Source organism: Panthera onca, chromosome C1 (assembly GCF_046562875.1).
Source record: "Panthera onca isolate mPanOnc1 chromosome C1, mPanOnc1 haplotype 2, whole genome shotgun sequence".
In the NCBI taxonomy this organism is placed as follows: Eukaryota; Metazoa; Chordata; class Mammalia; order Carnivora; family Felidae; genus Panthera; species Panthera onca.
In genome coordinates this window covers 39,398,396-39,422,828 of record NC_138346.1, presented here as the reverse complement: position 1 = coordinate 39,422,828, position 24,433 = coordinate 39,398,396, and the positions used below count along the sequence as shown (strand labels likewise).

Sequence of the window (24,433 nt, the reverse complement as noted above, 5' to 3'; positions counted from 1 at the left end):
TATTTGCTCAGTTCATTTACACTACGAATCAAGTATAACAGATAATGATATTGCTTAAATTGATTAAATGAAGAGTCCACACTGGTTGGACCTGCAAGACAAATTCAACCTACAGACATTATTTGCGTTGATTTACCCAGTATAAAAAGATCTAGGGGCGCCTGGGTGGCGCAGTCGGTTAAGCGTCCGACTTCAGCCAGGTCACGATCTCGCGGTCCGTGAGTTCGAGCCCCGCGTCAGGCTCTGGGCTGATGGCTCGGAGCCTGGAGCCTGTTTCCGATTCTGTGTCTCCCTCTCTCTCTGCTCCTCCCCCGTTCATGCTCTGTCTCTCTCTGTCCCAAAAATAAATAAAAAACGTTGAAAAAAAAATTAAAAATAAAATAAAATAAAAAGATCTAGAATTATCACATAAAAAATTAGATTTCTGGGTTTCTCTTGATAAATCTGAAGATCTTTCAACACTGGACTTAAATTTTATGTGACTAGAGCTGGAGTAAAATATTAGAATGCCGTCTTTGGGTAAATCCAATCTCTCTCTGTTGCTTACATCCAGCCAGTTTCACTCATGCAATACCTAACTGATCCCTGGAGGCTTGTGAATATGTGACCCCTGGATTAGATTGGTAGTGGTGGTGGGAGTGGTGGTATGCATATGTGTTTATAAAACAAGCGTTCAACCAAGATGGCTTAACAAATAGTCTCAGCCCATGTGAGTTAAGAGACTATGATTTGTATTAATTCATTTCTTCAACATTATTTGATGGGGCTATCAAATACTGAAACATTCTTTCAGGGATAAACAAAATGGATTCCTAATTATAAATATCACGAAGAGAACTTTCTGGATCCACAAAGCTGCATACTAATCCCACAAGACCTTTATCCTACTTTGTTCTCTTTCCTTTTGAGTTTTTTCTTTCCCAAATGTATCACAGAGAAGTCATAATCTATCTTTTTTAAAGAAGATTTATTTTGGATTAAGTGATTTCATGATGCAACATGGTTTTAAACAAAAATAGAGATCAGTATGAAAATAAAACAAATTGTACACATGAAAATATCTTTCCCTCAAAGCATTTTGGAATCATAAAAAAATACAACACAAAAGTCAGGGGTTCAGGTGAGGATAAGAATACAAACTTTCCAGAAAACAAACATCTAGTCTACATTTCAAAGTCCCAGGCTCCATTTAATACCACCCACAAATCATTTCAAGGATGTCAACAATCTGCATTATTAGCTTTGAAAAAAAATAGATGGAATTTAAATATAAGGTGAAATGAGAGCTGTATGGTCTTAATGCCAGTACTAAATACCTCCCATTGTTATTCTATATTTAAAGTCACATTGAATGAATATGAAGCTTAAATTAACTCAACAAAAATAGAAACATAGCTGTTAACTGGGATACATGGTATAGTAGATACATGGGTAGAGTTGGTGAAAAGAAATGATAAGGCTTAAAAAAATACATCACCTGTGCTCTACTGAAATCTTAGAAATAAATATGTTTCTTTTTACAGAGCCTTAATATTAAAAAGTAAGCATTATTATAAAATTAGATTAATACTTTCAGTAAGAGGCAAGAGAGATGCATGTATGTTTATTTATTTATTTTGGAATGCCTGCATCCCTATTATAAAAACATGTAATCTTATGCACTTTCCAATATATTAACAGCTTCAAATTTTACTTACGATATCATATAAAGAAAAATAGGTTGTAATAACAGCTTTTAGAGCTTTAGGGTCCTAAAAGAACACTCAGTTCTGTGTGTTTCCTGGTTAGTCCTTCCAAGGTATTTCTTGAACATTATCCATCCTTTTTTACAGAAGGTGTAGTAACCAGAAGTTTACTGACGGTTCCTTACCTGCATCAGTAATAGCTGATTCAGTTTGAATCATACAACATACCTATCAACACTCCTCAGGGTTGTAATATCCTAAAAGAAAGTTAGATAGAAAGATATCACCTGCCCAAGGCCACTAGACATAAAAATCACACACATAAACATAATTTCTCTGTGTTCCCCAAATACCATACAACTGGGGCCTGCCAATTCTACCAAACTGTGCCATCATGAAAGGCAAATAAACTAGCTAGCAGATCGAATCTAAGCAAGTGTATGTTCAGTCTTGATTAACTTCCTGAAAAATTGAAAACACTGATTAGGTCTCCATTTACAATTCAGCAACCTAATTCTTAGGATTTTGCTTTTTGGGTTAACAGGGAACATTTAAGTCACCACTAGAAACCATGAAAATGTCCCAAAAGCTATTCTAATGTCAAAGAATGTCTGCTGAAAAACAAATTAAGCAAAATAAATATGTCTAACTACACCATTTCTTTTACTTATATAGAAAGCTCAATAATATCAGTAATAATTCTGAAGATAAATAAAATCCACGACATAATTTAATGCCCAATTGTCAAATTTCCTGATTCAGCTATGGTTAGCTTTAATATTTTGGGGCTAAATTCTGTTTTGCAATAGAGAAGATGTTATCAATCTACTGAAGTGATACAATGAGGGTTATTTCCCACCAGGCAGATTATCAAGCAGTGCCCTTACTAGGCAGCATTCTTTTTTATTCCCCCCCGCCCCAAAGTCAGAAACCAAATTGAAGTACATGTTCCTACTCCCACCAGCAGGTCCTGAGATGATCTTTCCAACCCTTGTTGTATCTTTCCCTCTATTACGGTCCTGTCTTAATCATCGCTGCACCCCCGGCCCAGCTTGCCGTGATAAGGGTAGCACACACACACTCATTATATCCTTTGTGCCAGCTCCTTGGAATGCAGCTACCACTTCTGAGTCTTGACAGTTGGTCAACAGTTAGCATTACATTCTGGCAGGGGTGGGGAACACAACCGCTGGACTTCTCTTTCCTACTTTTTGTTTTTATTACGCCTCTAGTGGACCGCTGTTGGCCTTAAGCCAAAATTTAGACAGCTTAATATCTCTGGCATTCGTTTGTTTCCGTGTTAGATAAACAAGTCTATCTGGAAAACACAATTGAACTAGAAAGGTAACACGTTTTTCAAAATTAGAATCTGATTAAAAGTGACATGCTCATTAATTTCAACTCAAGTTTTATGGTTACAAGTAAGGTGTCTGAGATCTAGAGTGTTTTTAGTCATCCACTAAAGCAGATAAGAGGAGCACAATAAGGCCTAAAGCTCAGACCCAGTTTGGAGTTTCGGTCACATTCTTTATTTGCATGTTTTTACTATGCAGGGTTATGGGTATCTTTTAATGATGGTGGATCATCATTTTGCCTGCCTTGGGAATTTCCCCAAGAGGGTTAAGTTGGAAAGATTTTCAGATTCTTTATTATAAGATGTTTGCTTTAGTTAGAAGTGGTCAAGTTATAAATACAATTTGTGCAGAAAGAAAGAAAAAAGTGAATAAACGTGAAGAGGACAGAGAGGAAAAGAGAATCTGCAGGGGTTCCTTCATCCACATCACAGGAACCTAACTACCAGAGCTCTGGATCCATCTTCATTAAGAATTGAAAAATAAAGTAAAACTCCTGATTAAAGTGGTTGTTTCAAACCTTATCTTGCTTCCAAATTATATTCTAGAGAACTGAACTGTACTATAGAAATCCACCAAAAGCCATCCCATTTTGCATGGTTTGAAATTTCTCGTAACAAGTAGTAAAACGCAAATATTAAGTCCATGAGGAGTTTTTCTGTGAATACACTCATTTCTTCCACGGGCTTTTTAGAAGGTGTCACATTTTAAGAGCGTTTGTTTGAAGAAATGAGAATTTGGGCAGATGAAGCATCTTGCAAACTTCACTGATAGTGGAATATGTTGGAAGAAACGTTAGCCTCCACATTTCTTGAAGTGAAGCCTAGAATTGCAACCGTAAAGTGTTGAAATGGATCTTAACGAGCCATCCATGAAAACCAGTGTCAACCCAGCGGGCATTGATACCTTCTCCCCCACAAAGTACACGAGGAGCAAAAGAAGATGCACGTGACAGCATTTTGAAACCTTAAAGCACCACACACACAGTCTAACATTACTGTTAACCATTTGAAGGCAGTTCTAGCACTCCTGATTGTTATGCAGGTGAGAGGTTTTCCTTCATTGATTATAGAACGTCTATTAAATTATAAACATAACATAGGCTAGAAAATTGTGACCATGCTTCTTGAACCAAGATCTATTCATTTTTGTGCACAAAATCAATGTTTTGACCCCAGAAGTGAGTTGGGCTCAAGGACAGGTGAAAGGAAACAGAGGGAAATGACTGGATTTAATTTTGGCATTTCTTTGATAATTTGAAGATCCTTGAGTTGCTCCTTCATGGTTCGGCTCCCGCCTGCACACTGTAAACCCTCGTGGGTAAATGTACCCTGGGCCTCCACACTTGACCAGTATTGACATACTATTACATGCTCTTAGTTACTATTTATGTGACTTTTATTTTCAGCCACAGTATCTCCCATGTATGAAGCCTTCATTGGATCTCCCAGATGGAACAAGCTGTTCTCTCCTCATTCCTTGATTGTAAAACATGACAAATTTTATTAAAAATACTTTTTTTTTAAACCTTGGTGTCTACTCCACTAGACTGTGAGCTTCTCAAGGGCAGATTTTTGAATCCTACATCTCTATCATCAAACATAGTGGTTGGCACAGAGTGAAGGCCAAGAGTGCACCTCTTGCTTCATCTAAGAGATGTTCTACAAACATACATGATGCATCATGACTGTCTTTTATAGAAGACAGCAGAGTGTAAGCATCACTCCTGAGTTTCTTAAAGAAAACGAGACCATACAGCCAAGTCATCTAGGCTCAGAGTCCAAAAGAAAATATTTATGGGTATTTCTGTTTGTAGCAGATGCTACCGTCCAATTTATTCTGTAGAAACGTTATTTAATATTTTCACAGTTATTAATGGATTTTTTTACTGATTATGAATAGTAGATCAGTTATAATAGTGTTCTGATATGTTAAGTATGTCTTCGATAATTCCCAATTCTGAGAACAGTAGCGACAGCAGATGATTATCCTGTTACTTGGGAAGAAGTTAGATGCCTTAACAAGGAATATATTTGTTAGAAATAATTAAAGAGATACATTTTATTTCAAACTTCTTTTACCTAATAATGTGGAACATGATAGCAAAGTGTCACAAACCAAAATGAAAGCTAACATGGTCTATTTTTGAAAGAAATGTAACTTTTTATACCAGCTGCTTAGAGAATGCCAGCTCTGAACCATCTTATATACCGTCAAAGATGTGGGTTGTTTTTTTGTTTGAAAAAGTATGTTATACTATTTTTCCTTATAATGAAAAAGATACAAACAAGTGAAAATAGTTTGCAAAATTAAATATATACTTATATTCATGATCAGTAAATACAAGCTAACATTTCCAATTAAAATTTTTTTCTCTTCCCTTTTTTCCTGGTCTAATTATAGTACACAGATAAATCTTCCTTTCTTATCTCCAGATTTCTGTAACCTTTTGGGGGAACATTTCCCCATGCTATAGTACCTGTCTTTAGTTCAGGATCGCAGCATGAGTGGTATTCCTCTTGAGGGTCTCAATGGTAAACATAGCTTAACCAACAGGAGAGCAATTAGTTCTTACAAACCATCTGTGAAAACCATGCATCTGACTCTATAAAATACAAGATTGCCAACATCCCATAATAGGAATTCCATGGCTACTTATAATTCTCAAAGAGGTGTCTGGGCAGTGCCTGTAAAACCACAGGCTGGCAAACCAAATGTGAATCCAATGCTTTTATTATCCACGATTTAACTTCACTCTATTGAAGAACTCACTCTGATTAGTTACGGCCAGAAGTCAAGAAATAAACAATGATGTGAAATAACCCCAAAAGCAATAAAAATGAAGAACATCGTCTGATAAAACTAAGCAGAAATAACATTAGTGATATCATGCAGTTTCTGAGAGACCATAGAAAAATTGTTTCTTAATATTGATAAGAAAATTATGCATCAGTGAAAATGCAGGCTTAGAAATATAGTACTGAGAGTTTCAATTTGTGATGTCTTCACTGATGAGGGAAAATGGAATTCTTATTACTAAAGAGAGCTGATCTCTTGGGTGTTGCTGATGGCTCTCTAAACGATCTTAGTGTTTAATGATGCTGTACAAATAAAAAGCAGTGGGGGAAATACGAAATATCTGTATTAAATGCCATCCTGTAAAGTATCTGATGGATGGAAGAAGTCTAATGCATTTTAAATAAATGCATATCATACTATCACATATAGTGAGTCTTAAAAAATTATTACTTAGATGCACAGTCCTTGTAGTGGTAGACATGGCACTGTGAAGGAAGTTTGATTTAGAAGCTATTTTCTATTTACTTGTCAAGTGATGGAGTTGCTGTTAGTCATATTGTAATGTCCCTTCAACTTTGGTACATTCAGTGCAAAATATTTCGGGGAATTTTTTTTGTACCTTTATAAAAATAAAAGGCCCTTTTGTTCCCTTGAGAGTGCTTAAAAGGATACGTACTAGCATGATGCCCGAGTAAGCATGGAACATGAAAATGGAACAGGTGATACATACGGAACAGGTAGGTTCTTATATACATCTTAAAGAACATAAATATAATGAACCTATGAAAAATAAACAGAACTCACTGTGTATTTTTTCCTGATATGCTGTGATTAATTGCTAGTTATTTTTAAATTGTTTTCATGCATTATAAAGCATAAAATCTGTCATTAGTTATTCATTGTAGAACAGTTTGTCTTCAGCCATAATTACACACATACCACTTTGCATATACATTGTCACAGACCACCTTATTGCAAATCTTTAAAGTTACCTCATGTTGACTTGGTTTCATTTTCACTTGTGTCCCATGAAAGCTGAAACCTATGGTGCACACCATGCAGGCACTCATAGCAAGAAAATGAATATTCTGCTACAACGTAGGGCTTAAATGAATGTACTTTTAGGAAATATATTTGTTTTTATTATATTATTTAACTTGAGCTAATTTGGAGATTGGGCCAAGTGCTGCCAGTTGGGCTTGAACCGCGTTCAAAGGTAAGTTTCAAGATTCTCCCGAGTCCCTGAAAGTTACCATGGAGCTGATCGTGTACAGGTTCTCTTTGTCTTGGAACATAACACAAATGGAAAAAAGTTTGGTAGTCAACAACTGTTGATTGAAAGACTGTTGGGTAGTTCCCTGGGCATCAAGCTCACCCAAATCCTTCCAAGAGGACTCATCACCACTATCCGGACCCCATTGTGACAGAGCATGTGTTCCTGGAAAATAATAGCACTCAGCTTGACTCTAGTGGAAGCATACTCTTGAAACTTCCAACATTCAGTCATTCTTCTAGACAGCAGCTTCTGAAATTGCCTGTCCATACAGAGCCTGGCATCGTTCTTCCAGGTCACTCAAGTCCAAAGGTACTTGTTTCTTCAACTGCTGTCAAGAGTTTTTCATAAAGCATGGAGAATGATGGGTACGGGGGGAGATCCAGACGGTTGAAACAAGTGTGAGCTCTGCAAACAGAAGCAGCAGTACAAAGATTAACGTGCTTTGAACGAAATGAGATTGGGGTGTGTGTGTGTGTGTGTGTGTGCGCACGCACGTGCATGCACACACATGTGTTCATGCTCGTCTTTCATATTCAGATTGTTTGTTGCCAATTTTCACACTTATTTTTTGGAGAAACTGTGAAAACATTTGAATTTCTAAAGAGGAATGGGGTATTTAAAAAATATTTTCTTGGGGCGCCTGGGTGGCTCAGTTGGTTAGGCGTCTGACTTCGGCTCAGGTCATGATCTCACGGTCTGTGAGTTCGAGCCCCGCGTCGGGCTCTGTGCTGACAGCTCAGAGCCTGGAGCCCATTTCAGATTCTGTGTCTCCCTCTCTCTCTGCCCCTCCCCTGTTCATGCTCTCTCTCTGTCTCAAATATAAATAAATGTTAAAAAAAAAATATTTTCTTTGTTTTCACAACCATTTAAAATCCACATTACATACATATTGCTTTGTTTAGTTGTCTAAGAACTGCAAAGACAAGTTTGATTTTTTGCATCTTTTTTGATGTTATACTTTTTTTCTAAGTTTTTATTTGAATTCCAGTTAGTGAACATACAGTGTAATATAAGTTTCAGGTGTACAATTTAGAGATTCAACACTTACACAGACATGAATGTAAGTTCTTGCAAAGTAATTCATTTTCAGAGTTTGATTTTGCATGGATGTCTCAGAAAATCTAGGGTTTTACATTCTGTCATTTTGTTGGGCACAGAAGAGCACTGAGTATCTCTGAAGACTGGCTTAGAGTCTTGGGGAAATTCCCTGGCTGGATTTTCCTGCCGAGGTCAGTAGACCATTGTTACTTCTTCCAATCCTGTGCTATAATCTGTTTTCTCCTAACTCGCAGTACAAAATCATGGCCATTTAAATCATTACATTAAGTATTCTTTTTTAGAAATACCTCCCCTTTTGCCAAGATAGGAAAAAAATATGCTTTCCTGTTATTTGCACCTGAATCACAATAAAAAACAGACAGTCTCCAAATAGTACATCTTATCAGGAAAAAAATCTGCACTTTTGACATGGAATAGGAAGCATTTTATTCTGAATGTACAACAGCTTCTTTGTGGGGGCTAAACAACGTTGACTAAAAAAAACTGCTCCCAAATTCATATGTAATTTTAGGAGTTATAATTACTGATGGACTATTTTTACAAAGTTACATGTTTAAATTTTCATTCTCATAAATCACTTTACCCTTAAGACGTAAATATAATTATATTCCTAGATGCAGTTTAGTGCCATGGAAGGATGAGAAGTTTGAAGCTGAACAGACCGGGGTTTGAATTCTAGATCTACCACCCAGCTGTGTGATTTGGAGTTATTAAAACTCCCTGAGACTCCATTTCTCACCTATAAAATGAGAATAATATCATTTGTCTCAGAAGGATCCAAAGAATTAAATGAAGAATTAAAGAATTAAATCAAGTAACAGAAGCGTGTTTAATATCATGCCTGGCTCACACTGTTTGACCAATAAATAAGGGATGTATTGTTAGCTACATTTCATTACCATCAAAAAGATTTGCTCTAGTTGCCTTCATTAAATTGCCAAAAGATAATCATGACTCATGGAAATGACAAAATAACAAAGAGATAATCAAGCAGGTGTCTGGCCACGTGCCTTTTTAGAGCAGGAATGCAAAGGGGCTCAATTATAAGAATATCAGTTTTAGGACAGAGATATGGTACTGGCTCAGAGTTTATGACTGTTGTTATTACAAATGCTAGATATATGGGGGGCAGTCATCTAATTAATCATTGTACCCAAACACGTTTTTAACATAACAAACTATTTCAGAATTGCATTTAATATAATTCTTGTTAATGTAGTTCTTGTTGTATCTCCCTTACACTGGAACCTCAACTTGGAGGCCTCAAGGAAGATGTTTAGCTTTTTTTTTTTTAATGTTTTATTTATTTTTGAGAGAGAGAGTATGAGCTGGGCAGGGGCAGAGAGAGAGGGAGACAGAATCCACAAAGCAGACTCCAGGCTCTCAGCTGTCAGCACAGAGCCCGATGTGAGGCTCGAACCCATGAACCACGAGATCATGACCAGAGCCGAAGTCGGATACTCAACCAACTGAGCCACCCAGGCGTCCCGAAGACGTTTAACTTTAAAAAAACTAAACTAGCATACTAAAAGATAGTCCTAGAATGGTTTAAAAGATAGTACTAGGATAGTCCTTGTGTGTATACCAGTATAGAATTATTAAATGAAGACTTTATCTCTGTTCTAGGGAAATGAGAAGAAGCAGAGAAGTAAATATGTTTTGAATATAATTATATGCCGGGCTTTGTATTTAGATGAATAACATTCATTATCCCATTAGACTAAAAGATAATGCTTTGTTAAATGAAATATAAAAGTTTTCATTTCTTTGGTGACCGACATGGCTGAGCATCTTTCTCCAAGTTAGCTTGCTTGTAACATTTCCTATTTTGTGACCTACATGTTCATCTCCTTGGCCTGTTTATCTTTTCAAGTGTTCTTTTTTTTTTTTTGAGAGAGAGAGAAAGAGAGGGAGGGAGGGAAAGAGGGAAGGAAAGAGAGAGAGAGAGAGAGGGAGGGAGAGAGAGAGAATGAGCAGAAGAGCAGCAGAAAGAGGGGAAGAGAGAGAATCCCAAGCAGGCTCTGCACCTGCCCCCACCCGGGGCTCCATCTCATGAACTGTGATATCACAACCTGAGCCGAGTCAGATGCTCAACTGATTGAGCCACCCAGGCATCTGGTATTAGCCAATTTTAAGTGCAGTTCTGTAGCATTAAGTACATCAACAGTGTTTTGCAACTATCACTACCACCCATCTCTGAAACTTTAAAATCTTTCCAAGCTGAAACTATACTATTGAACACCAACTCCAATCCTCTCTTACCCCTGCAACCACAACTCTATTTTCTATGTATTTCACTATAGTAGGTACCTTTTGTCACTGGAATCATTGTCCCTTATGATGGGCTTATTTCACTGAGCATAATAATGTCTTCCAGGCCCATATTATAGCATGGATCAGAACTTCCTTTTTTTTTTTTTTTTTTTTTTTTGAGGTTGAATAATACTCCATTGCAGGTATATACTGCATTTTGTTAATCCATTCATCCACTGATGGACAAGGGTTGTTTCCATCTTTTAGCTATTAAAAAAAATGTTATGTACATTGGTGTGCAAGTATCTTGTCAAGTCCCTGCTTTTAATTCTTTTTGTGTATATACCCAGGAATGGAATTGCTGGATCATATAGCAATTCTATTGTAAATTTTTTTTAATTAAAAAAAATTCTTTTAAAATGTTTATTTATTTTTGAGAGAGAGAGGGAGAGAGAGAGACAGAGAGAGACAGAGAGAGAGAGTTCAAGCAGGGAGGGGAAGAGAAAGAGGGAGACACAGAACCCAAAGCAGGCTCCAGGCTCTGAGCTGTCAGCACAGAGCCCAACACAGGGCTGGAACTCACAAACCATGAAATCATGACCTGAGCCGAAGTCAGAAGCTCAACTGACTGAGTCACCCAGGTGCCCCTCTATTGTAAATTTTTTTAAGAACTGCTATACTGTTTTCCACAATGGCTACATCATTCTACATTCCTATCAGCAGTGAACAAGGGTTCCAATTTGTGTACATCCTTATCAATATTTATTGTTATTATTATTTTTATAACAGCCATCCTCTGAGTGTGAAGTCCATTTTGTCATTTAAAGCTTTAGGATTTCTTATTGATTGGCATAAACAGTACAAAATAAAGAGATTAACTCTTGTATTATCTCTGGCTAATCTCTTCAGCCATTCACTTTTTAATTTAGTTATGCCTTTTATTTACAGAACAACGTAAACCTGGTTCTTTGTTATCCATTTCTGATACGTTGTCATTCTGTCTTCAGTGTATTGATAAGAAGGATGTTGAAAAAGTGATCATTATTGCTTACACCCAGTAGGAGTTTTTTGTTGTCTATGCTTTTCTTTTGGTAGTGCTGGTGTATTAAAGAGTGCTATAGATCAACTTTGGGGACAACTTTTCTCAAAAGAGTAGCTCATAGTTGTAATCTTGAATAGATACGTGTGAACTCATTTTCATGAATTGAGTCATTTTGGGTGAATTAGGAAATAAAAATAGTTCAAGATGACCCATTTGCTAGCTAAGCAATAATCCCTAATTAATGGTTTATTTGCTTAGGACAGGGCATGACTATCGGTGTAATTTATCACACCCTAGTTAAGCCTGTTCCTTCCCTCTTGACACCAAATATTTTCCCTTAACTAGAGGCTAGTTTTAGCTAATTAAGAATTAACAGAATGGTCACATACATAGGAATAGGGATTCATAAATAGTAATGTTTAAAGTCCCCAGTTAAGTTCTTGCACATACTTAATTGCAGAATTTTAATTCACTGTGGGTCTGTGGCAGGCAAATTCTAAGATGACTCACCATGACCCAGGCCTTTGTATAATCCCCATCTTTCGAGCATGAGTGGGATTTGTAACTTGCAATCCATGGAATATGGCACAGGTGAAGGTATACTGCAGATGTAATTAAAGCCAGGAGTTGATTTTAAGTTAAACAAAAGGGTGATTATCCTGGGTTGGCCTGACCTAATTAGGCGAGACCTTTAAAAAAGCATCAGGGGCGCCAGGGTGGCTTAGTCGGTTAAGCGTCCGACTTCAGCTCAGGTCACGATCTCACGATCCGTGAGTTCGAGCCCCGAGTGAGGCTCTGGGCTGATGGCTCAGAGCCTGGAGCCTGCTTCCGATTCTGTGTCTCCCTCTCTCTCTGCCCCTCCCCCGTTCATGCTCTGTCTCTCTCTGTCTCAAAAATAAATAAACGTTAAAAAAAAAATTAAAAAAAAAATAAAAAAGCATCAGGGAGGTCAGAGACTCTCAATGTTGCTGGATTTAAAGAAGTCACCTGCCATGGATTCTATAGCCACAATTTTGCCAACAGCTTAAAAGAGCTTGGAAGCAGGTCCAGTTGAGCCTCCAGATGAGAATGCATTCCAGCCAATACCCTGATTTCAGTCTTGTGAGATGCTGAGCAGAAGACCCAGCTGAGCCATGCGTGAACTCCTGATCCGAAGAAAGTGATATAATTGTGTGTTGGTTTAAGGTGCTAAGTTTGTGCTAATCGGTGATGCAGCAATAGAAAATGACTGCAGGTCTCAAGGCAGTAGAACAGTCCAAGGAAAGGAGGTAAGTGTGATGAATGTAATACAGTAGAATCACCCTATCATGGATAGGCAGGGGGCACAGCTGAGAGTAAACAGATATCCTTCCACTCCCCGGTATCTGAGCAGAGAAACAGGAACTCGGCATGTCTCTCTCTCTGCAGTTTCTGTAGTATCTTTGCAGATACTATGGTATCTTATCCAGTAAATCTATAAGTCTGAATGGTTTTTTTTTAAGCCTGAGTACTCTTCTCTCTAAAGACTCAGATCTCAACACAAAGGGAAGGACTGGACAACTTTTTTTGATCCTCTTCAGTCATAAGACACAATCACCATTACTGATCCATAATCTAAGATGATCACTGCTTCCAAAATTATATCTAGTTGTATAACATATGGTTACCATAAAAGAACTTTCCCTCTGAATAAACTAAATAGCTTCTCTAGAAAATGCTTCACGAGGATGGAGAATATATATACTGTGGAGGGGGAAACTGCAGAAAGATTAAGTGGTTTTCCCAAGGTCAAAGTTGAGTCAGTGGCCAAATCAAAAATAGGACCCCAACCTAGGGGAAGTCCAAGATGAAACCGAAAGCAGGAATGTTCATGGGCTCTGTTCTTTCATTTTTTGAAGTCTGAGTGTTAATTTTATCCTACTCCTGACTGTGAACTGTTAGTTCACAGACCACATACATTAGAGGACATCCTACTTGAACATCATATTACATTACATACATTTTGATGACAAGGTAGCCAAATGAAGCTTCAAATATTTTTTAAATGAATGACTCAATCACAATATGCAGTAGCTCTGGGGAAAATGGTCTGCATTAGGTCAGTCCAGAAAACCTTGGGAGATACCAGGGGATTTTTAGGCTCAGTTCAAACCATCCAGTCCTATCTCAGGCTTACCAGAAAGCAGAGGTACGTTAAGGGACACATTGAAGTGCCTTGGAATCACCCAAGAAGCCTGTTTACCTTGGAGATTTTTGGCTCCACCCCCTAAGATTCTAATTCAGAAAGTTTAGGGTGGGCCTAGGGATCCGTATTTTAACAATCACTACAAGTGAGTCCGATGCAGGTGGTCTCCACCACTGGACAGACATCAAGTGGATGAGAAATAAGATATCGACATTGGCTATCTACATCAGCATTTTGTATGCCTGCAAAAATTTCAAAACTCCTTATAAACAAGACAGCATTGCTAATAAGGAAATTGAGGAATAGTGTGGTTAAATAAATTGCCCAATATTTACCATCAACCTGCAGTATGAGCCAAGAAGAGGAAAAGCAAAACAAAACACAATCCTCTGAGGCCTTTCACACTCCTCCCTCTCCCGCCCCATTCCATGTCCTAAGAAAACTCTAGCAGAAAATAACAGGAGGGCTCTTAGACTATGTTGACATTGGCAGCAAAAGCACATCCAGTTATTCAGTCTCAATAAAAGGACATTTTTCAAATCTTTCAAAGCCAGCTACACTAAGGCTATAATGAGTTTACCTCATTTTAATCTATGCAGCCAGAACCACTCAAGGAGGGCAGGTCTGAACCCATCTTTGGGAAATCGTGCAGCCATCAATATAAAGAAGATTTAAAGCCCTCCAGACATCTGGTATGACTTAATCTCTTGGTGCTTTCTGTATTCTTCAAACGTTAACCAGGTCACATGCTTACTCTCTCTTCTTTCCTATAGATAGACAAGTCAATTATCTAAATCCAGTGAGCCCAAAGTATCACAATCCCCTCTAAATTTTCACAGTAAATTAATGAATTTCTCCTCTCTCTCTCTCTTTCAGTGTGTGTGTGTGTGTGTGTGTGTGTGTGTGTGTGTGTGTACTTATTAATTGATTCCCCATTTTCCCAGGACTGATTTTTTGGTAGCTTTAGGACTCAAAATGTAAGACAAATAAGAAATTACAAACAGGATTTTAAATTAAAAGAGAAAACGAGGGACAGAGAGAGAGGGAGAAAGAGAAGGAGAAAATCATGGATCTCATTTTATCAAGTAGGTGTAGTCCTAGAAACAAAATATATTTGAGTCTAATAAATCCTTTGTACTTGCATTATTATTTAGAAAGTGCTTTACTCGTACTCTCTTTTTTCCAATCGGCAGTGGTGCATAATCCTTCAGATTTGTCTCCTTACTCCTATTCCCACCTCTTTATCAAGTAATTAATAAGTCAAAAGCAGACACAGGCATTCTGGAAAATTCCTAAGGAACCTTGGAACATATTACTTGTTAATGTCTAGATTCCTTTGAAAATGTGAGTATTCCTGACCTAAATTACCTTTCAAGGCCACAGTTTGCCTCTGTGAGTGTCCACAGGTTTTCCCCTAAGGGAATCAGGTGTGCCTGCAGTTCTGGTTGTCAGGGCTGCTGGGGGCAGGGCCAGAGTGGGCCTGTAGTTGGGCTGTGGAGTACGCAAAGGGGGGTTTCCTCCAGGCTCTCCGGGGCCTCTAATTCAGGGCTCAATGACACTTCTGGCAGCATCCAAGGCTGTTTCCCTGTAAAACCTCTTACACTATTTCTCCCCCTGAAGATGCCATATTCTGAAAGCTTGTCCTCCCCACACAAAGTACCGTGATGAATAAAGATTTTTCAATTTACACAACATTTCATTTATTCCTTCATTCACTGAACAATTACTTACTGAGTTCCTACTGCATGCCAGGCATTAACCTGTCCCCTGGTAGATGAGGAAGTAAAGTCTGGCCTCTGCCCACAAGGAGAATTTACAACCTGGCATCAAAATATGCAAGCAAATCGGAGGCCCTAAAGCTAGTGCCGTCTGTGCTCTGCACTAGGGGATCTGGCTGGGTGAGTGGGCACTAAAATCCAGCCTACCTTTGCCTATGCTCACCAAACCATGAGCCCTAACTCAGGGCTGCATTCCTCCACAAGGCTACAAGACACAGTTGTCTAATTAATCCAAAAGATCCAGATGAGCTATTAGTGGCCCTGCACACAAACAATTTTAATACAAGGAGTTGCAAGTCTGCTCCGCAGAGTCAGGAAAGGCTTTAAGTGGATACTGTTTGTGCCAAGCCTTGAAGGATTTGTAGGTGTATAGGGTTTTTCTGGATAAACAACAAGGAGAAGGATGTTCTTAGCAGACTGCCCGGAAGTATGGGGAAACAATGCATCATCAGGAAACTCGAGAAGTAAAAGTACTTGAGTGACAGTGGCCAAGACTAGACCATAAGCCAGTTGGGGAGGCAGGACCACATCAGGAAGTGAGGTGTGCTCATGCAAAGACCTTTCCCATTTATTCCATAGAGGAAAGGTAGCCGGTGACTAAGTATGGGGAGTAAGATGGCAGAGGTACCATTAAACAAAGCAGGAAATATAGGAAATGGGTGGGGGAATAGACGATGAGTTCAGAGCTTGTAATCAGCATGAAAATTCAAAGTTACCAATCACACAGAATGATAAAATTCAATTAAAGTAATCCAGTGATTGTTTTGTTAGCCTAGATAGATAGATTTATAAACACAAATAAAGGTAAAACTTGTTAGGATTTTTAAAATATTCATAATTTCTGTAATATCCCCATTAATATCTTCTTAGACCATGAGATTTAGAACAGGAATTCCTGCTAAGACTAGTTCACAAATATTTGTGTAATCCATGGTGACACAGAATAATCCCTGACCTTCACCAGGTGTTCAATAAATGTGAATCAAGGGAAGGGAATTCTGGCCTTTACTACCCCCACTACTCATTTGTCATATCCCATCTGGTGGCCAATGATGTTGGTTACCTGTTCATTTAAATGTCTATTACTTCCTTCACTGTTAAGGTCCACATGGACAGAGATCAACTTATATCTACCACAAGGTTTTGCATACAATAAATGCATAATGAGTATCAAAAGGCTTTTTTAGAGGAAGTCTCTCTGCTAATAATGCCTTCCAAAGTTTCAATAGGACACCTTGGTTAAAATGTACCTGGATTTATAAATACAGTGTGGAATGTCCCCATAGTGGGGATTCCTGCATCTGGGGATGATCGGCGGAAGAAACTTCAACCTACGCACTGTGAGCTTCTTCACCTGTAAATGAAGAAGACTACACACTTGTTAAATGTAAGAATTTAAAGCTGTAGTAGAAAACTCAGTAGGGAACAGTTCCAGGACGAAAACTCCTGGAAGTCCAAGCAAAATATAAATATCCTGAGTGGATATAGCACATTTCTCGCCCACCCAAAGATATACCATGCCAGCTCTGAGGGCTAGATATTAGGAACAACAGTAATAATGGCTAAATCTAGGGGCACCTGGGTGGTGAAGTCATCTAAGTGTCCGACTCTTGGTTTTGGCTCCGGTCATTATCTCATGGTTCATGAGATTGAGTCCCACATTGTGCTCCATGCTGACAGCACGGGGCCTGCTTGGGCTTCTTTCTCTCCCTCTCTCTCTGCCCCTCCCCCGCTCTCTCTCTCTCAAAATAAATAAACTTGAAAAAAAATAATGGCTACATTTATTGAATGATGTAGTAGGCCTCATTTTAAGCACTTTGCATGTGTTACCTCAGTTCATCCTCGAGACAACTTTGTGATGTAATTACTGGTATGTATCTCAATTGTTCAGATGAGGATACAGAGATACAAAAGTGACTCTGGCATATCGCATCTGGAGTAGTTCACAGTCATACCCTAAGTTTAAGAATTCACTAAGAACAGGAGCGCCTGGGTGGCTCAGTCGGCTAAGCGTCCGACTTTGGCTCAGATCATGATCTCACAGTCCATGAGTTTGAGTCCCGCGTCCAGCTCTGTGCTGACGGCTCCGAGCCTGGACCCTGTTTCGGATTCTGTGTCTCCCTCTCTCTCTGCCCCTCCCCTGCTCATGCTCTGTCTCTCTCTGTCTCAAAAATAAATAAAAACATTAAAAAAATTTATTAAAAAAAAGAAGAATTCACTAAGAACAATATTCACTGAGTGCAAATTATATGCCAGGACTCAGCACTATGGGCAAAGCCACATTCAATTCCAACAAGGTCCTTGTTCTCATGGGCTTATATCCTAGAGGGAGAGACAGAAAATCAACAAGTAAACCAATAACTAAACATAATGATTAAGTTGGGGGTATGTCTAATGAAGGAAATAAAGTGTGACAGAGTGACAGGTGCACTGGGGGCACTAGTCTGGAGGGGCTTTCTGAGGAGAACAAGAATTTCTTGGCCTTTTTGTTGTTTTTGTTTTTTGGTAAATGTTTTCATGAGAATAAAAAGCAGAGTTTTAAAAATGAAAAAAGTTGTATCTTTAAAAAATATTTTTATTTTTTAAAGTTCTAGTCCACTAGAGAAACTGTCTCCCCGAGACACCCATTTCATAATTAATTCTTGCTTATTTCTTAATTTGGGTCAGCATTTCATTCACAATAATCTCCAGACACAGCCATTTTCAAAACGCTTCCCCCCCTTCAAAAAACCCACTACCCCTCCATCATTATTGCAGCTCTCCAAATCCTTTGTCCCATCATCCTACTTGGCAAGAACCTTCAGAGATGAACACATAAACTCCATACCATGCTGGGAGAGAGGATTTGCCCTGCATTTTCCAGGCTGGCATGTTAGCATCCTGTCTTTCAGAATGTTTAAGAGCAATTGCCATAAAGTGAATTGACTGTCTCGTAAGTACATCAGAGCACCAGGGGATAGGAAATCTACAGAAACTCAAAATACAGAACTAACTACCAACCGCAGAGCAGAGGAAGTGCAGTAATGTGTTCAGGCTATAAGCCTTTGTGGAGACACCCGTCTGCCTCCATCATTATTTATCATCTGCGTCTCTAGTTACTTCATTACCACAAGAGAGAAAAAAAGAGCCATGGACTCAACTTGTACTGACTTCAGAAACAACCCTATATACTTTAATACACTTTTTGGCTCACAATGTAAGTAGTGCTACCACAAAGTGAGACTAGGAAATCTGAGAAAATAAGACTCAAATTTGCTTGCTTGAAAGGTTGAAAAGCCCTCCATCATCTGTGTCTAGAAAGGCTAAGATGCCCTCCCGTTTGCCAGAACTGCCCATCCTCATTCTGTACAGCCACTTCCAGCTCTCTAGGCTACAGCCTCTCATATCTGAATGAGATGATGCCAGAATTTTTTTTAAATTTTTTTACATTTATTTATTTTTGAGAAACAGAGTGAGACAAAGCGTGAGCAGGGGAGGGGCAGAGAGAGAAGGAGACACAGAATCTGAAGCAGGCTCCAGGCTCTGAGCAAGCGGTCAGCACAGAGCCTGACGTGGAACTCAAACTCACAAACGGTGAGATCATGACCTGAGCCGAAGTCGGACGCTGAACCGACTGAGCCACCCAGGTGCCCCATGCCAGACTTCTTATAGAATACATTTTGTAAGTAAGAAGAACACCCATCCATTTTGTCTCCAGTCAAAAGAGAGGTTCTACTTTACATGTTAAACACTGTCTCACTAACAGGAAAAAGAAATACATTGGGGTTGACCAGCATGAGACAGACCAGATCTTCAGTTCTGCAACTTAAACCTATCAGGAAATAGCTGGAAAAATGGCTTCAGTATATCCGTTTCAATGATAGGAGAAATGGCCTCAGTCATATAGAATAATCTCTTCAGACTACAGACAATCTTACAGATCTTTTTTTAACATTTAAGCAACACCCCACATTTCAAAGGATGACGCCAATGTTATCAAAAAATCACTTCTGAAAAAATATATGGTCGTGCATTGAAGTTCTTCTTGTTATATTTTTCCTCCAAGTGTACTTTCTCTGAGGAGCACATCTTCATAGTTATAGCAGTATGGTGGGCTTACGGAAGAGTCAGAATCAAGGGATAAAAAGAACAAAGGAAAGCTACTCTCTCTAAGGACTTTCAAATGCATTATCTTACTCACTTGTCACATCCTCTTTGAGCAGGGCATTGTTGTCCCTATTCTGCAGAGATGGATCAGGCCTCTTGCTTCGGAGCAGAAAGCCAGTATATCCTTGCGGTTTGATCTGCACGCATGCCTCTCCAATAGATAAGCTCACTACCTGTGGAGCAGAATGGCTGAACAGCTATTTCTCCCTATCCGATCTAAAACGTTAGAGCCTGTTATAGACAAGATACGAAAGTAGTCTGCTTGCCTGACGTGCTTCATATATCATCTGTATTTATGCATTTTTATAATCTGGGTAAAACTAGGAATCTAGAACCAACCTTAGGTCATAATGAAGAAAGGAAGAAACAACGTCTGTTGCCCAACTGTGTGTATGCAATGATAATGGAGAACACCATCACTTATAATGAGTCAGCACACAAACTTCCTGGAACTCTCAGGGGGAAGTAGAAAGTGAACCAGCCTGACTCCCAAGATTTTCAGAAACCTCTCACTATAAGTTTTTGTTCAACCAAACCTAATATACCACCCTCTCCCTGGCCTTTTGCACATCAAGTGATCTTCTAGGTCCCAGAGTTAGCTGGTGGCAGAGGCAGGACTAGAACCCAGATCTTCTAACTCCCAACCCTTTGCTCCTTCCAATACACTACTGCCTGATATATTTTACAGATGATGGTGACAGAAATCATAATGGCAGCCACTACTAACTACTCAAGGCCAGGGTCAGCAGTAAATGTTTTACATGAATGATTGCATTGAATCCTCAGAATTACTGACCTACAAAGTAAATAAGGAAACAGAGGCTCAGAAAAATTAAGCAACTTCTCCAAGACTCAACTGCAGGTAAGCAACAGAGCTGGAACGCAGCCCAGTCTCTCTGAAGCTAGGTCTCAGGTCTACATCAAATTACCTTTCTCTGCTTACCATGTTTAGTGAAAATTGCAGTGATTAAATGTGAACAACTTCTATATCTGCTTATTATTACAGTTTATTCCATCTACTTTACAAAAATAAATCTTTATAAAAAACAGATTTCAAGAGTAAGGTGGCACAATTAATCTGCCATTTCCTGCCTCCTTGATGCTAATCCTTGAGTTTTTCAGAATGGTGCAAAGCCTTAATCAGACAGTGTGAATCTGTTTTTGAGATACAAATATGTGTTTAAGGTGGGGGTGGGGGAGGGATGATTCAGGTATAAAGAAAATATTTCTTTAAATAATGAAATTACAGTCTCCCAAATCTGGAACATCAGGTATGCTGGCTAATACTTAGGGGTTTGGATGTAGTGCCTCTGTTCACAGATTGAAATATACTGAGGGTGACTGAGGAGGCTTACGCCGGCCCTGAGCTTGCACTGCTCATTGCCGTCTGTATCTGTATTTTCAGTGCCCCTCTTGTCATATGTTGATGCTTAGAAAATAATTATTAAGAAACAGAGTCTTGCAATCGCTAGGAAGAAAGTCTTGTTAACAGGTTTCTCAAAGTTACTTGTACTTAAAAAAAAAAACAACTCAGGATGACATCCTGGGGTACCTAATACCATTGGGGAAGATCATTTAACCCCCCCCCCCCCCGCAGATTGCAGCGGCTTTTTTTAACGCTTATTTATTTTGAGAAAGAGCATGTGAACGGGGGAGGGGCAGAGAGAGAGGGAGAGGGAGAATCCCAAGCGGGCTCTGCAATGTCAGAGCCCTATGAGGGGCTCCAATTCACAATCTTCGAGATTATGATCTAAGCCTAATCAAGAGACACTCAACTGACTGAGCCGCCCAGGTGCCCCACAGTTTTATTATTAGTAAAATGAGAGGCAATCTGAAGTCTTTTTTACCTCAAAAATACTGTATTGTTACTGCTGATTACATAAAGGAGTTCTAAAATCAACTCTCCTCCATTCCTCTTTTATTCATGTGTTCCCTCCTTTTCTTTTGTTTCAGTTCCAGTTCTCCATTCAACCCCAAACACTTATATTCACAACTACTACCTTATAGGCTCTTAAATTTATTAGCAGCAGCAAAGCAATTTTTTTTCACTCCAGGGAAGTGCATTATCTTATTATGAATGAGAATCAATGCAGAGAGCATTCACATGGCACTAAGGCATGTATGATATAAGTTAAAGAGGTATAGAGTATGTTGACATGATTTAATACTCTCTAGAAACCATAGTGGCAATTTTTAGTGACGGGATTCTAAATAGTTATTCATATATACTTAAAATGAGAGCTGCTGTGAACATCTAAGTCAGAGCCACAATCATAAGAAGCCACAGTGTGATGACCAACATTGTTTCACTAAAGCTAACAAATGCTTTGGTTATACAGCATTTTGTATTATAACAGAAGATATTTGCAAATGATATATCCAATAAGGGGTTAGTATCCAAAATATATAGAGAAATTATACAGCTCAACACCAAAATCCCACAAATAATCCAATTAAAAATGGGCCAAGGACGTGAACAGATATTTTTCCAAAGAAGACATACAGATAGCCAACAGGCACATGAAAAGATGCTCTACATCACTAATCATCAAGGAAATGCAAATCAAAACCACAATGCAACATCCCCTATCACTTTCAGGATGGTTAAAATAAAAAAGACAAGAAATAATAAGTGTTGGCGAGGATGTGGAGAAAAAGGAACGAGGCCTTATGCACTGTTGGTAGAAATGTAACTTGGTGCAGCCACTAGGGAAAACAGTTGGGAGGTTCTTCAAACAATTAGAAATAAAAATACCATATGACCCAGTAATTCCACTACCAGATATTTACCCAAAGAAAATGAAAACACTAATTCAAAAAGATACTGCGGCATTGTTTACAATAGCTAAGATATGGAGGCAACCCATATTGACTGATGAACGGATAAAGAATATGTGGTGCGTGTGCCTGTCACATGTGCCTGCACGCGCGCATGCACACACACACACACACACACACACAGAGGAATGTTGCACAGTCATACAAAACATGAGATCTTATCATTTGTAAAAACACAGATGAACCTAGAGTGTATTCTGTTAAGTGAAATAAGTCAGACAGAGAAAGCCGAATGATTTCACTTACATGTGGCATCTAAAACACAAAACAAATGAGTAAACCAACAAAAGGCAGAAATAGACTCATAGAGAGAACAAACTTATAGTTGCCAGTGGGGAGGGGGAATGGGAGATAGTCAAAATGGGTGAAGGGGAGAAGGTGATACAGGCTTCCAGTTATGGAATGAATAAGTTAGGCTAATAGAAGGCACAGCATAGGGAATACAGTCAATGATATTATAATAGTGATGTCTTGGGGCAGATAGTAGCTACACTTGTGGTGAACACGGCATAATGTATAGACTTGTCGAATCACTATTTTGTACACCTGAAACTAAAGTAACATCATGTGTAAATTATACTTCAATAAAAAAAGAGAAAAAGATATGTATGCATGCATTTTAAGTATGCCCAGTAAGATCTTTTACTCCTCCATTTTGAAAGGTAATCAAAGATAAATTCATTCTAAAAGCTTTTTTCCACTCTCCCAAACTTTTAATATAAAAACAGTAATTAATCAATACACGCATAACTTAAAGGTCTCTCTCTCCTGGAACACCTGTCATGACAGTACAAAAGTGTTGTTTTTTTTATTTTACCTGGGAAGAGCAGTGATTTTCCCCCATTTCTCCACACAGAATCTTCTTGGGCCATTACTCCCTCGGAGAGAAGCAAATCCTTCATAGGGAATGCTGGATGTGCCCGTGACAAACTATCAACCAAAGAAAACAGAAGGATAAAGTGAAACCAAGAGGCTAGCTGCTGACAAACGCATGGCATCATTCATGTGCAGGGCCCTCAGGGAAGAACAGCAGGCTGCTCACTGGTGGGAAAGCCTGAAGACAAAACTCCATGGGTGTGGAAAAACCCAACACAAGAATTCTGACAAAGATCTGGGGAACACTAAGGAAAGACAGTGCATTATAAAAGAAAAGGAGATCCAGAGGGTCTTAGTAGATAAAGCATCCTGTACGGCTAGCCAGCTCAGTAGACTAAACTGGGTGTATTTCCCGTTACAGATAAATAAAGTAGGTATATCAATCAACCTAAGTCTACTTGGCATCAGTCCCTGATCAACTTGAGGTGAATAAATGAGGACCAGATCCTTGATCCAAAGGAGTTAAGACCCAATCTATTTGTAAGGCTCTGCCTAAGCATCCAGAAGGCTTGTTCCCGGTATTTCTTTGGCTGCGATCAACCAGCAAATGCCCATGTAACTATGAACACCACAAGAAAATAATGAGTTAGTTTCCCCAGTATCCTTGAACTTCACTGTTATCTCAAGTTTGTGGAAAATTACATGGAAGAAAAGAAAAGACCTGGTCACTTCCTAAGGGACTGAAGGTCATTTTCTATTGCTAGAGGTGCTGCCTTGCAGAGTGCCCCAGGATCTCATGTTGAAGGGACCAAGCTGCCCTGAAGGCAGGTGTTTTTCCTGGGATTCTTGGACTGGAGTTGGTATTTCCTCAAAATTCTAATGAGATGCTTGGACGTGGCTGGGGATGTTCTGCCTAGTGATGGAGCCACAGAACATGCAATCAGAAGAGTCTGAAACAATGTATCCCACATTTGCAGGCAAACATGGGGTGTGTTTACTGAGTACTTAGCAATTATTAAACATAAGCAATTCCAATAATAATTATATTAATGCATTAAAAAATTAACTAATGGCATCTTACCTGTAACAACCTGAGTCGCTGTTCATTGTTGAATCTTTCCACTGCAGCCCAGAACCACCGAATTACAATATGATTGTCATGATATCCTATTAAACCAATCAGGAAAGCCCACATTACTTTGACTTTTCTATGTTAAGATGACAT

At 38.8% G+C, this 24,433-nt stretch overlaps 1 protein-coding gene across 5 annotated transcripts in view; it reads right to left on the bottom strand.

Annotated features, from left to right (window-relative positions):
* Positions 1-950: 950 nt before the first annotated feature.
* Positions 951-24,433, bottom strand: part of HECW2 (HECT, C2 and WW domain containing E3 ubiquitin protein ligase 2) — a 371,931-nt gene continuing 348,448 nt past the window's right edge. For all 5 annotated transcript variants that reach the window (XM_060622749.3, XM_060622748.3, XM_078451061.2 and 2 more), the window contains 3 exons: positions 24,290-24,375; positions 23,210-23,322; positions 951-7,517 (listed from right to left, as the gene is read on the bottom strand). In XM_060622749.3, the coding sequence (XP_060478732.1) occupies positions 7,406-7,517; positions 23,210-23,322; positions 24,290-24,375 (311 nt within the window). In that variant the 3' untranslated portion in view covers positions 951-7,405. The remainder of the gene's footprint in view (positions 7,518-23,209; positions 23,323-24,289; positions 24,376-24,433) is intronic.